A 17,830-nucleotide genomic window follows, 5' to 3' on the forward strand; every position below is an offset into this window, starting at 1 on the left:
TTTTAGATTTTGTTATATGTTTAGATGTTCTATTTATTTTCCTTTTTAGTTTATAATTATTATATTTATTCTCAGTTATAATTTAAAGAAATAAGCTAATAATTATGATGTGTTTATGGTGTTGTCTTCTAATTTCATTTGAGAAGTTAAAACTTGCTGATATTTGTTGAAAATTGTTGCTTCCACAAGCAACGGAAGAAACGATTATCTTCTTATTGGACCAAATAATAGTTTTTTTTTATTTTGTTTTTGGTCTCATTCATAAGAGTAACTGTAATAGTATANCTCCTGCGATTTGAATATCAATTCCTCTAACCCGTCCAATAACTCTCAGGAACTTGCCCCCCGCAACTCTAACAACTCCTGTACGCTCTCCAGGATCCCCACTGATCCCCGCACACTCTGCACACTCCGGAGTAATGAAGCTGTGAGAAGCTCCAGAATCAAACATAACGTGGGACTTAAACCCGCCCACCACTAAGGTCCCTACACAAACCTCATGTGTTGAGAACCTAACACTTTATCACAGAAAACATATACAATCGGAATCTTCTAAAAATTCACAAAGNTTATTTTCCTTTTTAGTTTATAATTATTATATTTATTCTCAGTTATAATTTAAATAAATAAGCTAATAATTATGATGTGTTTATGGTGTTGTCTTCTAATTTCATGTGAGAAGTTAAAACTTTTTTTATTTAAATTGTATAATAGTGGTCTCAACTTTTCAGAAGATATTTCATTGGTGGTGTCAACATTTTAAGTATAGATTAAGAGATGAAGTTGTTGGATAACATGATAGTAGATGACTAGATGTTGTGATCAAAGAGTGGTACTTCACTTCTACACAAAACTATCATTTTATGCCTTTCTACTCTATATTTTATGTGACATCTGGTTATTCCTTTCTAATAATCTATTACTTCATCATTTCTTTTACACAAAATATTGGTAAAATAGATGTGAGCCTAATTTTGTGTACAATTTATTTCCTGAAAATACTATGCATACATCTACGCATATTACCTCACAACCAATCAAGAAAATTTTAAAATTAAATCAGTTAATTTTTTTTTCAGATGTGTATTACCAAATTCTAATAACCTCTTATGCTAATTCTTATTGTTTTTGGTTTCAAGGTCAATACTTGATCATAAGTCGGTTTATTGATCCATTCACAAACAAATATAAAGATTTCATAAGATTTCATAGACGTTATTCACTTAATTTGTACATGTTTTCTTTTCAAATACATTCTAATCCGATATTTTTATCTATTTCCAGACTGTGAATATTTGAAAGGACCGACCTTTTTTTTTTTTTTAAATAATAAACAATAAATATAATATAATAAATAAACTACAACTAGTGGTCCCANGTCCACCCAAAACTCCTCAGGACATCTCAGAGTATGGAAGTTACGTTCCACTCTCGTCCTCCACGCATCCGCAGCAGTAGGATCTACACCTTCTGAAAACTGCTCAGTGCGCAACCGACCCATCTCTGTCAACATGCTGAGATAACGAGCATGGACCCCCGCATCCGCAGCCACTGGCTGCCGCTCCTCCGCCACCACTCGTGGCACTACCTGAGCCTGAGCCGGTACTTGATCATAAGTCGGTTTATTGATCCATTCACAAACAAATATAAAGATTTCATAAGATTTCATAGACGTTATTCACTTAATTTGTATNTTTGATAAACACTCAGTGAGGCAATCCTCCCATCTACTGGGCTATACACACAAGCAACAATGATTCCAAAGTTCCAAAACAAGCAACAAACAAACACACAAACCAGGAAATCAAACATCGTCTCGCTGGAAGGGAGGTGTCCACCGACACCAGCCTAGTGTCGACCAACACTGGCTAATTGGTGTCGACCGACACTACCCCACAGTGTCGATCAATGCCCGACTTGCTGGTGTCGACCGACACCAAGTGGTGTCGATCGACACTCCCTCTGCAACTACGATCCGCGCGAAGTCGAGAGTCGAATCTCGCTCCCAATCTCCTCCAAATCGCCCAATACTCAAAACCCAAGCCTTATACCTCCGTAGGAACCTGTATCAACCAATTCCCAGCAAGAAAAACACACAAACAAGCAACAACAAGCAAGAACAAGGGAATCAAAGGCTTAGATCAGCCATGGTCATGCACTCACCTCTTTCAAGAAGATTCTGACCAACAAGAACGAATTCCCTCACTCCTAGCAAGCTTCTAACACCTTCCCAGCCTTAGATCTCCCAAGAACAGCAAGGAATCTCTCAGTCTCTTCCCAAAAGCTCAAGAACACTCTCTCTTTGTGTTTTCTCTCAAAAACGGCGAATAACACCAAAACAACACGACCCTAGGTCGTTTTCTTCCTCTAAAACTCAATTTTAGGGATTCCCTAAACCAACCACGCAAACCGGACAATTAAAATTGAACCGACCAAACCGGCCACAATTGGTGTCGATCGATGCCTCACTAGGAGGTGTCGATCGACACCCTTACCAAATTACCAAAAATTGGTTTGCGGGTGTTACAATATTGATCAAATTGAGAGAATTTATAGTAAAGACGTCAAAACAACAAACTCCATTCTTAACTCCAAATGCAGTGTATGTTTATCATGTATGGTGTTAGAAATAATTTTTTTATTCATTTATGGTTCCTCTTATGTTTTTTAATGTTTAGTTCTAATTTTTTTCTAATATAAAAGTTATGTTTATAATTTTTTTCTAATTCATTTATGATTTCTCATTTGCTTTTCGCGGATGATAGTCTATTTTTCTGTAAAGCCGATGAAGAACAATGTTCAACGGTCATGAGTATTATTGGCGACTATGGTAGAGCTTCCGGTCAGGAGGTCAATTTAGACAAATCCTCTATTATGTTTGGTAAAAGGGTGACTTCAGAGGTCAAGGACAGGGTAAAAACTGTCATTGGAATCTCCAGGGAAGGGGGTTTGGGTTCTTATTTGGGAATTCCCGAAAGCCTCGAAGGATCAAGAGTTCAAGTCTTTGGTTACGTTCGGGATAGGTTGAATGATAGGGTGAATGGTTGGACAGCAAAATTTTTATCTAAGGGCGGGAAGGAAGTATTACTAAAGTCGGTGGCTTTGGCTCTTCCTACGCATGTTATGTCGTGCTTCAAACTCCCCCAAGGCTTAACGACCAAATTGACGAGTGCAATTTCAAATTTCTGGTGGAGTTCTGATGGGAAAGATCGGGGGCTTCACTGGGTGGCTTGGGATAAAATGTGTCGAGATAAGACCGAGGGAGGTCTGGGGTTTCGGGATCTGGAGACTTTCAATGATGCTTTATTGGCTAAACAGTATTGGCGTTTAATACAGTATCCGAATTCCTTGTTTGCTCAAGTGTTTAGAGGTCGATATTTCAGAAACAAGCATCCGTTGTTGGCGAAAAAACCTTACTCACCCTCTTTTGGATGGAGAAGTATTTTTTCAACAAAAAGTTTAGTGGAAAAAGGTGCCCGATGGGCGGTGGGGTCAGGCCCTAACATTTCGGTCTGGCGGGATCCCTGGATTCCGGATCAGCATCCTCGACCTGCAAACGGTAGGGGACAACAACTACACCCAAATCTAATGGTAAATCATTTGATCAACCCAAGGACTAAGGAGTGGCATTTACCTATCCTTCAGGAATTTATGGATCCGGAGGATATCCACATTATTAAAAGTTTGCCTATTAGCAAATCCTTTAAGCAAGATCGATTGGTGTGGCATTATACACATTCTGGTCGATATTCGGTTAAGTCGGGTTATGAGATAGCTCAAGCTATGAAAGCTGAAGTTGAAATCGGCCCTAACTTTAATGTCCTGAAGGCTCAGGCTTGGGATCTTCCGGTACCACCTAAAATCAAACATTTCTTCTGGCAGATTGCATCTGGCTCCCTCCTGGTGACGGAGCGATTAGCTACCCGGGGAGTTAATTGTGATACGGTATGCAAGAGATGTGAACTAGCAGTAGAGTCTATTAATCAATCATACTTTGTTTGAGTGTCCTCGTTCTCGTCAGGTGTGGGAGAGGGTTTTTGATGGATTACACACGGAAAAGTTCCTTGTTGGCTCGGTCTACTCCAATCTAGATTTTATATATGGCAAAGGGTTAACCCCTATGGCTTTAGGAGTTACTCACAGTTCGATACCGTGGCTGGTCTGGTTCTTATGGAAGGATAGGAATAACAAAGTTTTCCAAGGGATACAATCAGAGCCACTAGATATTATTAATCAGGCTTTACGCAAACAGTTGTGGTGGCAGGAAGCCCAAATGGCGGTCAGGACCAGGCCCGCGTCGTTGGAACCTTTGCATATTCCGGAATTGTTAATTCGTTGTCAAGTTGATGGCTCGTGGAAATCTACGGAACCACATTCAGGTTTAGGTTGGTGGTGTGGAGATGGTGAGAGTAAGACTTTAGTCTTGGGTGCAAGATGTCAACGTCGCAGTGCGTCCCCACTTCATTCGGAGATGGAAGCATTACTTTGGGCGATGGAGTGTATTCTTTCCAGAGGAATTGATTGTTAGAGGTTCGAGATGGATTCTGCAGAGTTAGTATCAATGGTGCAAGCTCCGGAGGAGTGGCCGGCTTTCTCTACGCTTCTAGATGAGTTTTAGGTGCTTAGTGCCTCCTTGCCGCTTTTCACCCTTTCCAAAATCCCAAGGACGTCCAATGTGAAGGCTGATTGTTCAGCTCGTTCTTCTAGATTGTTATCGTCGGAAACGACTTTTGTAAACATCTATCCTCCAGTTTGGGCAACCAATCTCGGAGTTTTATTTTAATTAATGTTTGGTCGAAAAAAAAAAGAAAAAAAAAAGTTGTGTTTATATAATTTTTTTACGAGGAGAAGCCAGAACTGTCTTTTTATTTCATGTAAACACACCTTTATGTTTAGAGAATTATTTATTTTTTTTTTTTTTGACAAAGTTTAGAGAATCTAATATAAGCTAATTTCTGGTGGACATTTTAATAATGTTCATAATCTTCTAAGTACAAGTTACAAGTGTATATAGGTTCTTCACATTACAAGATAAATATTGTGTGTTCAAAGAATGGTTCCAAACATTTTCAAAAAACTATCATTTTATGTTTTCTAATCGTGTAGAGTATAGAACGAATTTACTTCTCACATGATTTGTTTTCATCAATTACACTTCATCGATTTTATATATAGAGCAAACATGCATACTTAACATCATTTATTAAGGTTGGGACACAATAATTGGAAAAATATATAAATTTGGAAATAATTTGTGTTACTTTTTTAATGTCTCATGTTAAACTACAACAGAAACACAATAGGATGGACAAAAACAAGACGAAACAAAAGAATTACCAAAAAAAAATATAAAATAACCACAAAACAAGATGAAGCCAAAGAAATATCAACATATATAATCCATTAAATAACAGACATTGCCATAGTAAATTAAATGCATTTGATCTATATGAATTATTATAACTTTCAGAAGTTTTGGGTAATACAAGAGGGACAGGATATTAATATATATTCAAAAATTTATGTAGAGCTATTTATTTCAAATAACGGGTATGAGGCGTGAACGGTAATTCATAAAATAAAAAAAATATTTTCTAAACTATTTTCGATTGAATATCAAATAAGAATTTCGGATAACGAGATTTAAAAATTTGGATAACTAAATATATCTATATATATATATATATATATATATTGTTCGTGAATCCCGCAGATTTGCAAGTTGATTGTGAGCTTTTCAGAAATAAACAAACATCAAACTGGGTTTAGAGGGACGGGTTTTTACGGGTAAAAATATTATATATGTTAGGGGATAACTATCGGGACATGGTTTATACTTAGTTTTGAAATCAACCCTAAGCTTTTAAAAGAATCAAATCGCACATAAAAATAGAGATTGCACTTGTTTTCTAAAAGAATCACACACAATAGAAAAGACAAGTAAAACAAAAGCTGAAGCTTTTAAAAGTGAGAAACTCTCTCTTTTTTAAAAAAAAAATCTATATATTTTTACAATGAAGGAAAACATGAGCTTATATAGGCTCAATTTACAAATCAATAACATATATAAAAATAAATAAAATTAATTACATAAATCAACCAAGAATAAATTTGAGGGATTTTATCAATCATTACTGATGGAGATTGGTTTTTTGAATCTCGACACTTTCTTGATATGGCCATGAATTGATTGTCTTCTAGAAGCTTCTTTATAATTTGATCTTGATTTGTCTTTAGCCAATTCTTGATGAGGCATGAATAATTTTAGGATTGTATCACTTGTACAAGTGCGGACCAAGCGGTTCAAATGCTTCAAGTATATGTTAAATGGTGGACGCATATCAAATATTTATAGTATAAAATGTATTTGAACATTATAGTAATTATGAATTGTTTTATTTTGAATCTTATAATGTTAATTTTAAATAAATTAATTATAATTATATATATATAATTTATAATTATGATTATTGATGTTCATAACACATTTCAAAGGAACTTTCATACCTAGAGAAATGAAAATAATACTACATTATAAATAAAAAGTAAAATATGTTTGATTTAATTGGAATGCATAAAAAAAAGTGAACAACATCAAAAAAAAAGAGATTGATATGCATAATTGGTATTCTCTAAATTTGAGTTCATCCACAGCTTCAACACATTTTCTCTTTATAATACACTATTCTTCTCACTTTCTAAATCAATTGAACTTGGTTATAGAGAAATTCTCTAATGATAATCATTTGATTATGTCTTTAACATAAAAGTGAACTTTAACATAAAAGAAAAATAAATTGGTTCGTGAGATAAAATATATACATTTCTGTGTGTAATGAAATATTTATTTGGCTTCTATATGTATGTGCTGAAGAATAAAGCAACATGTTTATCAAACCACAATACTATATTTTTATAGATCAGATAGATATTTTAGATTCAACTCATCTTTCGAAACCTTTGTTCAAAGTATGGAAATTCAGAACATACATATACGAAAGTACAATTTATTCAAAGTACAATTACTTCAAAAGGTAAAAAAGAGAAAAAGATAATAATACTAGCAATTGACCCGCGCTACGCGCGGTAGTTAGATTAAGCTGTATTTCGGGTTTTGTTGTGTATATTATTTTTTTGGTTACGTAAATTATCTTTGTTTTTGTATTTGATTTTCGTTGCTTATGTTATTTTGTTAGATATTTTTATAAAAATAGGTTTTGCAGTAAGTATAATTTAGTTTGCTGTTTATTTTTTAAAAAATTGAGATCATCTTGTGTGTTTTTGAATGGTTTTTAAAAAAAAATTATAATTAGAAGTTAACATTGTGTAGTTGAAGTTGTTGGTTTGGCTGTAGTTGTTAGTTGTGATTAATTTTTTTATTTTTTGTCATTATGTGGTTGGATTGTTATTTAATATTTTCATATGTATTTTGTAAACTGTTGGAGTAGTTTTTTTTGTCAATGTTTTAGTGTTTGGAGTGAAAAGGGTTGTAGACTTTATTAAGAAAAATAAATAAAATCAATCACTTACATTTCTTTTTTTTTTGGCTATTTTTCTTTGTTTCAGTCGGGCCCAATTTCTCTGTAAAGCTTATAATGTGTTGGTCATTATTTGTATGTTATTGAGTTGAGAATGGATTTGTTCTTTTTCAAAATTCGATGTCCTCGTGAATGGGTAGAAGAAGAGCAATGTTTGCGATCTAGAAGATAATATGAGTATTGAACTTATTTTTTTGCTGCTCATAATTGTTTTTTCACTCATCCCTTTCATAATCGTTTTCCCTTGAATATTCATTTTTTTTTTAGGTTTGCATATTTGGTTGATTCCCTCCTCGCTTCGCATCTGTAGGGGATATTTGATTATCTCCTGTTGATTTCGTTAAAGATAAATTTAAATTGGGTTGCAAATTTGATTATATGAAAATGTGTTGGTTTCCTAGATTTTTTTAAAAATATTATGAGTAAAATTATTATGTGAGATTTAAGATTTGTTTGTATAAAAAAAAATATAAAAGTAAAGTTTTTTTCGTTTATTCAAATTTGCATTTATTTTCTGTAAAATATGTTTCACCGGTGAAATATTTGAACTTGGAAAAAAATTTTAAGGTGGTGTAGAAAGTTTTGATATCTTTTTGTGTTTTTAAAAATCAAATTCACATATTTAATGTTTCACATTATTATCTTTATCACTATATCATTAAATAGATAAATCAATATTTTTTAAACTAATCGATTTAATTTAAATTAATCGTAAGTTTAAAAATGCAATGAGAAAAATAATAAAAGTGGTAAATAAATAAATAATTTTTTTTCTTGTTTGTGAAATGTAATTTATGTTGAATAAGTAGATATGTTATAAAAATAAATATTAAATACATTTTTGGATTTAATAGTTGATTAAATATTTATTTTTTAAAACTAATAACAAAAAACATTAGCTCATAATATTTTAATGACATATTTATGTAAATAATAATGAGAAATAAAGATATTTATTAAAAAATGTACATAAGTTATGTGAGGGTGACAGCTCCATTTTTTTTGTGAAAATGTTTCTCTATTAATATATAGAGGATTTGTGGTTATAAATTGCCAAACTTGTTGACTCTCTCTCCGTCTCTCCCTCTATCATCAATTTAAAACCCAATCTATTCATATCTCCTATACATTTATACTATATATATATATATAAGAGATATATATAATAAATAAGATGCATAGACTTGGTAGTATTCGGTTGTATGTAGTAGAGAATACAGATACAATTACAATGAGATCTTCTTATAATAATACCAAGTGACGTGCCACATTTGTCTCAGGAGTTTTGGAGGAATATTGAATCCCCCCTAACTCGTGGGCTTAGAGCCTTAGATCATCTCTTCTCTTACATGGTATTTTTATTACGCATACATGATTTTTTGTTGTACATTCTAGAATCCAAATAATGAATTCCTCTTACGGAGGGGACAAATTAAAAGATAGACTCACCCGACAAAATCTACTCTTACATGGTATCACAACTACTGTAGCAATGCCTCTTCGCCCTCGCCCTCATTATTAATTGCCCTTTCTTCGATTTTGTGTTCATCCACATCAGTGCGCACTTGCCTTCTGGAAAAGTAAGTAATCACAACATCATACTTTAATCATTTTTTGTGCAGTTAGACTGATGATAAAGACGGTGGTCAACGGTTAACAACACTTACGTTTCCTATTTTCCTTTGTCCTTTACTGTTCTCTGTCATTTGATGAAGTTTTAAGACCGTTCACAGACCGTCCTAACACGTTTAAAGCCGCTACACGCTGCATCTCTCTCGCTGCACCATGACCACCAACACATTCTTTATAGCATATACTTAATATGACATAACGTTACACACCCAATAAGCCTAGAGCAAAACTCTACTGTAAATTTTCATATCACAAACAAATGCTATCTTTCTTTTAAATCACGCATGTTGTTGGTCTTAAATATGCTGTGACTAATGTAGTCTATAGTTTTCATACCTACCTTACTCTGATTATGAGCCAAACAGTACCCTTTCTATTAGGTCTCATTTATTTCAGAAGATGTTGGTAGGAAAGAGAGAGCGGGTACCTTCCTCAAGAGAGAATTGAATAGACCTTTTTTCCAACTCAAAAGCATGCTTGCTAAGCTCAGAGGAGGGAAGTGACCAAAGCACCAACAGTATAAACATAGAAAAGTAATCCGAATTAGAGTGACATATATATCTATCTATCTATCTATCTTAATTATAGAAAAAGAATGGTGAAGGGGGTGCTTACTCTGTACATGATCGTTGCGATCAGATTCATTAAGCTTATTAAGAAGCGTTTGAAGATGATCGTAACGCTCTTCCCTGTCTAACCTATGGCTGGACGGTCCCTGTGGGGAAGAGCTAACCACAGCCACAGCTACAGCCACGGTTGGTGGTTCCTTAGGCGGAGTTTTCCTAGCAGCAGCAGCTTTGGAAGTGTCAACCTCGACTCTTCTGCGGACATATACGAGTCGCCCGCTTGCAGTATTAGTGACCGGAGATAATGGATTCACAGGAGAGTTCGTTGGAGGTTTCTTTACCCCAAGTGATATCGAATCCTGTTGGACGGGTGTGTTCTTGCTTTGTGAATCTTTTGATGGAGTCGTTGCTCCGCCATCGGAATCGAGAATTGCAGAATCACAAGGTTCCATATCGATGAAGACCTCCTCCTAAGTCCTAACTACTACTACCAATACTGTAAAAGCAAGAAGCTAAATAGGGACACCAAGCTGCGATTATTCATTCCCACAAACCCAGAAGATGAATTAAAAATTTGGAAACTGATGAATGAAGAAGAATCAGAGGGGTGGCTCCTGCGAATTTTACCTGGAGAATGGAGATGGAGATGGGGACGGATATTATATTATCAAATTGGAGGAGAAGACATTATATAGAACTTACACCAATTAAAGATAGAGTAGTGGGTCTTAAATTGAAAGAGCGAGCATTGAAGGGGATGAATTAGAATAACAGAGAAAAACGGAGATGGAAGAGAGAGAAGACAGCGAAAGGGTGTGGAGGAGTAGAGAACATTAATTTCAAAGATATCTATTAGGTGAACCAGGATGAAAGAATGAGAAGAGCAGGGACGCTTCAGGTCCACAACGGAGGGACATTTTTTTGCTTTGACGACGGCGCTATTATGGCGTGGAGAGAGTTTTGTTCTGCCGGCTAAAAAAACATGGCTTAGTGGATAATGAATTGGGCTTTAGAAATAAATAGTAGCTGTTTAGTGGGTAATGTCCATGGGCTTATTTCAAAAATATGGACTTATTTAAAACAGATGTATGCTAAGGTGGCAGCACCAGTTGTGAGTAAACTACACTTTATATATATAGATTATTCTGTTTTCTTTTTAATGCTAAGTCAAAACAAAAATTTAGTGTATATAGAGTAATTATAAAGATATGAAATTTTACGAACTAGTGAGTGTGGCATGTCTGGTAAAAAAAAAGTACAAGGTTGTAGTGCCAAGATAGTATCCATGGTATTTCCATATCAATGTGGAAATCTATCTTAGGTAGAGGACCAATGGTTTGGTGTTTTTTGTGTTTTGTATAGTAGGGTAGTGAAATTTTGGATGTATTATATACATAATCAAAACTTGTATTATATCACCTCTTGTGTCCATTTTTTCTGTTGAAAGCTATGTATTTTTATTTTATAAATAAATGTATTTATTTACGTTATATAATATGTTAGTAATTCTAAAATAATGGTATTTAAAATTTTGTTTAAAACTGTCAAAAAATTTTAACCAATTATATTATTCAGAACATAATATATATTATGTTCAATTCAGACTATATGTTATTTTATAAAATATATTAATTGAATTTAAAAAAACCTTATAGAATCGTTTTATCGCCGGGTTTAGGTTCCACCGGATCAGCCTAACCGGATCAGTCGAATCGGAGTTTTAAAATTTTCGAAACATTTGATTTGGTAACGCATTTGAAACAAATAAAAATATTGGGCCAAAATTTGACATTTCAGAAACACAATGGACAAACAAACAAAAAAGGAGAAATATTATCATTGCCAACGCGTTGATCGGTTTAAGCTCTTCTCCTTCTGATTTTGGTTAAGGATTTTTTTTTTTTGGGTTTTTGTTCACGATTCCTCTTACAGGGTACCATTGCGTGACTCTGTATCAAATCATCCGATTCGAATCCATCAAATTCGTTTGAATCTCTAGCTATTGAGAGAGACCAGATCCGAAGCTTCTCTGAGGACGAAGAACAATGTCGGTGAGGCATGGGCAATCGTCGTATCGAGATCGGACGGCCGAGTTTCTCAAAATTTCGGAGAGCCTGAGGGGATCCATTGCTCCGGCGGCGAATAGTGCACCGTATGGTGGTAATAATTGGAACGATGGTGTGAGAAGAGAGGATCTGAATAAACGATCTGAGTTCAACAAGAGAGCTGGTCAGATTGGTATAGCTATTCATCAAACGTCGCAGAAACTGGCGAAGCTTGCCAAACGTAAGTTGTTCAATATGCCTTTAGCTTAGGGATCTTGTGAATCTGGATAAGTTAATCTCTGTAATGGCTTTAGCTTAGGGTGTTAGGAATGGTCCTTAAACGAATATAGCTGATCTGAATCGTAGCAGGAGATATGATTTTGCTTAGATTATGGTAGCAAAAGCTAGATTGAGACCACCATGGCTAGTAGTAGGAATGGCGTGAGAATTTCTCAAGAATACTTCAGAATGTTTTCAGTAACTTTGTGATTTTGTTTTTGCAAAATCAGTTGCAAAGAAGACATCAGTATTTGATGATCCGACACGGGAGATACAAGAGCTGACAGTAGTCGTCAAGCAAGAGATCTCTGCTCTAAATACTGCTCTGGTCGACCTTCAAGTGTTTCAGAGCTCTCAGAATGATGAAGGGAACAGCTCTAGAGACAGGGACAAAGCTAACTTCTCAGCAACTGTTGTTGACGATTTAAAGAATCGTCTGATGGATACTACCAAAGAGTTTAAGGATGTTCTTACCATGAGAACCGAGGTTCTTTCTTTGTTTCCTTGGATTTAAACGTGAATCTTACACCTTATTGCTAGTGTAATGATGCTATAGACTGAGCTATTTTTTTACTTGTCTGGTGTTGCAGAACATGAAGATCCATGAAAATCGAAGGCAACTCTTCTCTTCAAACGCTTCCAAAGAATCAACAAACCCATTCGTTCGCCAACGCCCTTTGGCTGCTAAGGCTGCTGCTAGTGAATCTGCTCCTCTTCCATGGGCAAATGGTGCTTCTTCATCGTCATCTCAGTTAGTCCCATGGTAAAGTACTATTAACCTAATATTACCTCTTGAAATCTGGCTAAGAATTTTGTCTAATGGGAGTCAAGAAAGTTGCTATATATTTACTAGAATATTAGCTGTGCTATGTCTGTCGTTGCTCAATTTAGAATTTGGCTTGTCAAGAAGAACACAAGACCATTTATAATCTCTACATTTACAGGAAGCAGGGAGAAGCCGAATCTTCACCATTGTTGCAACAGAGTCAACAACAACAACAGCAGCAGCAACAGATGGTCCCATTGCAGGACACATATATGCAGAGCCGAGCTGAAGCTCTACACAACGTCGAATCAACAATCCACGAGCTAGGCAGTATCTTCACACAACTAGCAACCATGGTTTCTCAGCAAGGGGAGATTGCTATCAGGTTCGTCTTCCTCATGAGGAAAACACCAAAACGTTTCAAATGTTATATGATTCATTTCACACATATTTTGGAAGGAAGTATAATATTATATGTTAATGGTTTTGTACAGGATCGATCAAAACATGGAAGATACATTAGCGAATGTGGAAGGAGCACAGAGCCAACTGGCCAGGTATCTCAACAGCATATCGTCAAACCGATGGCTGATGATGAAAATTTTCTTCGTACTCATTGCATTTCTCATGATTTTCCTCTTCTTCGTGGCGTAAAAAAAAATGATTTTAAAGAGTTTCAACATGGTTCTTTTTTTTTTTCTGTCGTATCTTATTGACATGTAAAGACTATAAGAGAAAAAGGGATCTTATGCTCTGTTCAGATTAATGGAGATAAAATATAATGTCACGTCCATGTAAAATTGCTTTTTAAGTTTTCCAAAACAATTTTTTTGTGATTCTGCTTCTCTTTTCACTGCCACTTCTCTTGCCTACCATTAGGTATGTATCTGATTCCATTTGTACTTTATTTATTACGTCATATATTTTTTATTTGGTTTGTATCATTTCCTATTGAATTATGAGTAATGAACTCTAGAGAAAAAATATCCCTTAGGAAATGTAGCTAGGATCATGTAAATGTATGAATTGATTGTAGCACTCTACTCTATGCTGTAAAGACTAAAGAGAGACGACTTTATTAGAAAATAATGATTTCTGTTGTAAGTTCATCAATTCGTCGACTTGAAAAAATGATAAATAGATGGGACAAGTTCTGCAGCACTATGATCCAACAATCCATTAGCTAAGCAAATTTATTCCGTGGTTTGGTAAGTCGCTTCGTCATACGTTTAGCTCTTCAAGTTCAGGACTTAATGGCTTAAAGAGAGAATCCACTTCTGTTTCATCTACCTCGTCTAAGCTTGCTGGTTTCCATTTCGGATTCTGCGAGAAAAAACCACTCATGAATGGTAGCTTATAGTAAGGGCAATACAGAGACAACAGAGGCCAAAAAAGTGACTGAGACATGTCTAGAATTATAAACTCTGATCGTCAAAGACGACTTCCCTAAAATGAGAAAGCACAAAATAATCATGACAGAATTAAACTGAATAATCTTTGAGTGGCAATGAACAAAACCTGGTCTTTGTCAATCAAGACTGCTCTAACACCTTCAGTGAAATCACCGCGCAAAGCAGATCTTAAAGCAATACGGTACTCAGTTTTCATCACACCATTAAGCTTCAAAGATGGACAGAAAAGTTAAGTATTACTTGTGAAAACTTGTAACGTAACTGGAAACAAAGAGTTGGACTCACCGTTGACATCCCGTTGTCAGTCTTTCCCTTGGCACAAACAACTTTCGAGAAGTACTTATGCGTTAGGTGAAGAGAAAACGGTGCCCCTTTTACAAGGCCTTCGAGTGCTTCATTAGCCCACTCTGCAACTGTACACAAACATTGTGTCCAAATTTCTCAGAGATCAGGATAGCAAATTCAATTTGATTATACTGTAAACAACAACAACTCAGAAAACATGTGAAAACAACTAAGGTTCAGCTAGAGAAGTTATTTAATAAGTGACCACTACTAAAGAGAGAGAGAAAGAAGTATTATTATCTTGAAGTGTAGTCGTTCTTATAAATACCAAACACGCACTAAGGGTTGGTATCCCTATATAAATAGCACTAGAGAGCATGGAACCAAATTAATCTTCATCGAAACCTTAAAAAGAGTGATGTGTATGTTACCTGATGCTTCAGTGCTCTGCTGGTAGTTCTTCAGCTCTTGGATTGTTTCCTTAACAGACTTACTTGCACTAAAAGCTGATTCTATCTGAGGCAAAAGCATTTTGAGGTGGGATTCAGATTCAGGATCACTGCTGTAATCTGATAAAGTTGATTGGATGTCTTGATGGGGATCCTTGGAACTGTATTACCAACACATATGCTTTCTGAGAGACGAAACAGAGCAATAATACCAAAAGCTTCTATATCTGAAATATTGCACAAAGTAGTCTGCAAGGGCCTACAGGTCAGCCGACAAAATGGCTTCTTTAAGTGAACCTAGCTTTCCAGATGGTACATAATGTGTGCCAAGACCCACAAACAGTGCATCTGAAGGTGTGGAAACCCTTCTCCCAGTCATACCAAGGTAAGCACCTGCAGAATTTGAAGGTTGAAAATGTTGCTGGTGAAGAATGACACAACATCATTTGTTATGCAATATGAAAACATACATCCTTGAACATAATGACCAGGTGACAACAAATCTGACTGAAAGAAAAACTTGGGAGGAACTATTAGGAATCGAGGAGATGAAGAACATACCAACAGATCCTCCGCCAGGGCTATGAGCTGCTATATATGAAAAACCAACATCTGGAAACAAACCGATTCCATTTTCTGGCATTGCAAGGACCGTCCTCTTAGAATGGATAACAAAACAATGATAGGAGGTAAGAAATGTTATCCGCGTAAAAGTAGAGAAGGAGGTTTTACTATGAGCACCTCTGTAATCACTCGGTAGCGCCCATGTCCAGAAAGACCAAGGCCAAAGCCCATTGTTATGCCATCCATTAAAGAAACATATGGTTTTTTGTATCCAGCAATCTTGCATATCAGTGAATACTCAGCTGTAAATACCTAAAATGAAGCAAAGTTAGAGTTGTTACCACATAAACAAGAAACATACATCATGGAGGGTAATCAAGCATGGAGTTAAAAAAAAAAAAGAGCACAAACAGACCTCTATCATATCTGACAATTGATTCTTAGTTGTAATCTGCTTCACATCACCACCTGCAGATAAACTAAGACCATTGTTAATAAAATTCTATCCAGTTAGATAAAGAGAACACCTTTGATGCAAGAAAATGAAACCCAAAAACCCCACAAAAAGCAAAACACAGCACACTTAGCTTTTGCTTTCTATATAAGATGCATTGTACTTCCTACAATCTTAGAAACCAGAATCCACATATCAACACAACAAGAAAAGAAGTTTATTTTTTTACCTGCACAAAAGGCCCTAGGTGTGCTGCCTTGGACGATAACACATTTGACTCTAGGATCAGATTCCCACTCATCAAGCAAACTCTTGTACTTTAAATCCATTTCTGCAAAAAAAATTTCGTTTCTTTAATGATTTGAACTTACTCATTTCATAAAAAAGCTTAAGTCTTTCTTAAAAACAGAGACCTAGATTCATGGCGTTGAGAGCTTTAGGTCGATCAAGAGTGATTAAAGCAACGCCATTTGGATAAACGTTTCCTTTCACGAACTCGTCGCTTCCACTAGCCATCGCAGTAGTGAACTCCCGGCGATGCGATAAAGAGAGCTTATAGCAACGAATAACAAAGGCTGGAGAGGATTTGGAGAAGAAAAAGATGCGAGCAGAAGCCACAGACAAAGTCTTGATCATCACTGTGATTTCCCAATTCCAAGTCTGTCGGAGAAACCAAACATCAGAGTAGAGATACAATGAAAAAAAAAAAAAAACCCCTCACATTTTCCAAAAACATTTTTAAAACCCAAACATTTTTTTGAAAAGTGTCAAATAACCCCTAATATTATAATAAACCAAATAAAATATTATAATAATACAGGAAAGAAACTTAAATAGAACAATTAGTTTGGATTTTCTGTTTTCAAATTCGAGTTTTCCATTTTTCTTCCCAAAATTGAGTTTTTCTTTTCTTTTTTTTTTTTTTTTGCAATATGAAAATAATTCAGTTTATTTGCCATTGTAAATTATGTTATGTATAAGAAAAATCAGTTATGATTTTACAATATGAAAATTCAGTTTCTTCCAGAATATATAGGCTAGCACATTTTTTTTTGGTTCGAATTTGTTCTATTTTTTCATACTGAGTGCCCTGTAAAATATGACAGATGTTAAGTGACTTCTAATAACTTTTGATAAAACAAAGTACCTCATCAATAATTTTGATACAAAAATCTGTGTTTTGTGGTCTCAACGTTAGTGCACAAGAGAAAGACATATGTGGTTTTATCCTTCAAATTGATTTACATTAAGTAATTCTAAGGCCGGTATAAAACACTAACTAATGAAATGACGGTAAGAAGTTCACATAAATTTTACCAAAAGAAAAAAAGTTCGCATAAATTAAGTACACATAATACTAAAAATTTGCTTAAGTTATGAAAGACGAATATTATTTTTGTTGTTATTCTTTTCAAGTATGGATTTTGCGTTAGTTTAGAAACATGAGTTTATACATATAAATTGCTGATGGGGGTTTAATTTCTCAAATGTTTACGGATTCAAATCAATAAACCATATTGTATGGTATTAAATTAAGAAAAAATTATATAAGTTTATAAAATATTTGTATCTAACTTAGACCATTATAAATATATTATATACATATATATTATTCTCTATAGTTCAAAATGATTATGTATTAAAAACATTTGACAAACTTCATGTCATTTTGGAATCTAACTATAATAGAAAATATGGTGCTTTAAAAAAAAGGAAGTCAAGAGTCAAGTTTTTGTATTCGGAATATATTAAAATGATACTTATATTGAAATTTACAGTCAACATTTTTAGTTTCCAGAATAAAATATTTATCCACTACGAGTTAATACTATTCCTAATA

At 34.8% G+C, this 17,830-nt stretch overlaps 3 protein-coding genes across 6 annotated transcripts; 1 reads left to right on the plus strand and 2 right to left on the minus strand.

Annotated features, from left to right (window-relative positions):
• Window positions 8,760-10,725, minus strand: LOC104746975. 3 transcript variants are annotated; one of them, XM_019236576.1, is made up of 5 exons: window positions 10,364-10,724; window positions 9,786-10,266; window positions 9,598-9,681; window positions 9,206-9,316; window positions 8,760-9,110 (listed from the first exon to the last, which is right to left on the minus strand). In XM_019236576.1, the coding sequence occupies exons 2-4, from the start codon at window positions 10,186-10,188 to the stop codon at window positions 9,228-9,230; spliced, it is 576 nt and encodes a 191-aa protein (XP_019092121.1). In that variant the 5' UTR covers window positions 10,189-10,266; window positions 10,364-10,724; the 3' UTR covers window positions 8,760-9,110; window positions 9,206-9,227. The 3 variants fall into 3 exon arrangements, 2 of the variants coding, with proteins under 2 accessions (XP_019092121.1, XP_019092120.1); XR_002035379.1 differs by having other exon boundaries at window positions 9,598-9,650; window positions 9,786-10,725; XM_019236575.1 differs by having other exon boundaries at window positions 9,786-10,724.
• On the plus strand, window positions 11,600-13,633 carry LOC104746977 (syntaxin-32). The gene is made up of 5 exons (XM_010468539.2): window positions 11,600-12,022; window positions 12,291-12,547; window positions 12,651-12,823; window positions 13,005-13,211; window positions 13,321-13,633. The coding sequence occupies exons 1-5, from the start codon at window positions 11,782-11,784 to the stop codon at window positions 13,478-13,480; spliced, it is 1,038 nt and encodes a 345-aa protein (XP_010466841.1). The 5' UTR covers window positions 11,600-11,781; the 3' UTR covers window positions 13,481-13,633.
• On the minus strand, window positions 13,767-16,690 carry LOC104746976 (3-hydroxyisobutyryl-CoA hydrolase-like protein 4, mitochondrial). Of its 2 annotated transcripts, XM_010468538.2 has the most exons (10): window positions 16,404-16,690; window positions 16,220-16,321; window positions 15,952-16,004; window positions 15,714-15,848; window positions 15,534-15,630; window positions 15,236-15,365; window positions 14,955-15,133; window positions 14,524-14,651; window positions 14,345-14,446; window positions 13,767-14,149 (listed from the first exon to the last, which is right to left on the minus strand). In XM_010468538.2, exons 1-10 carry the CDS (start codon window positions 16,624-16,626, stop codon window positions 14,048-14,050), a joined length of 1,251 nt encoding a protein of 416 aa, XP_010466840.1. In that variant the 5' UTR covers window positions 16,627-16,690; the 3' UTR covers window positions 13,767-14,047. The 2 variants fall into 2 exon arrangements, with proteins under 2 accessions (XP_010466840.1, XP_019092014.1); XM_019236469.1 differs by lacking the exons at window positions 15,952-16,004; window positions 16,404-16,690 and having other exon boundaries at window positions 16,220-16,291.

Source organism: Camelina sativa, chromosome 15 (genome assembly GCF_000633955.1).
Source record: "Camelina sativa cultivar DH55 chromosome 15, Cs, whole genome shotgun sequence".
NCBI classification, from domain to species: domain Eukaryota; kingdom Viridiplantae; phylum Streptophyta; class Magnoliopsida; order Brassicales; family Brassicaceae; genus Camelina; species Camelina sativa.

What these genes read in the sequence shown, in the direction of transcription:
- LOC104746975 (XM_019236576.1), bottom strand. Translation starts at nt 10,188, where the DNA reads ATGGAACCTTGTGATTCTGCAATTCTCGATTCCGATGGCGGAGCAACG. An exon ending in TCGCAACGATCATGTACAGA is followed by an intron (nt 9,682 to 9,785) that starts GTAAGCACCCCC and finishes TTATACTGTTGG; the next exon opens with TGCTTTGGTCACTTCCCTCC. An exon ending in TCAATTCTCTCTTGAGGAAG is followed by an intron (nt 9,317 to 9,597) that starts GTACCCGCTCTC and finishes GTCATGGTGCAG; the next exon opens with CGAGAGAGATGCAGCGTGTA.
- LOC104746977 (XM_010468539.2), top strand. Translation starts at nt 11,782, where the DNA reads ATGTCGGTGAGGCATGGGCAATCGTCGTATCGAGATCGGACGGCCGAG. An exon ending in TCATCTCAGTTAGTCCCATG is followed by an intron (nt 12,824 to 13,004) that starts GTAAAGTACTAT and finishes CTACATTTACAG; the next exon opens with GAAGCAGGGAGAAGCCGAAT. An exon ending in CAAGGGGAGATTGCTATCAG is followed by an intron (nt 13,212 to 13,320) that starts GTTCGTCTTCCT and finishes GGTTTTGTACAG; the next exon opens with GATCGATCAAAACATGGAAG.
- LOC104746976 (XM_010468538.2), bottom strand. Translation starts at nt 16,626, where the DNA reads ATGATCAAGACTTTGTCTGTGGCTTCTGCTCGCATCTTTTTCTTCTCC. An exon ending in GCTACCGAGTGATTACAGAG is followed by an intron (nt 15,631 to 15,713) that starts GTGCTCATAGTA and finishes ATCCATTCTAAG; the next exon opens with AGGACGGTCCTTGCAATGCC. An exon ending in TCTTGATTGACAAAGACCAG is followed by an intron (nt 14,150 to 14,344) that starts GTTTTGTTCATT and finishes TTTTTCTCGCAG; the next exon opens with AATCCGAAATGGAAACCAGC.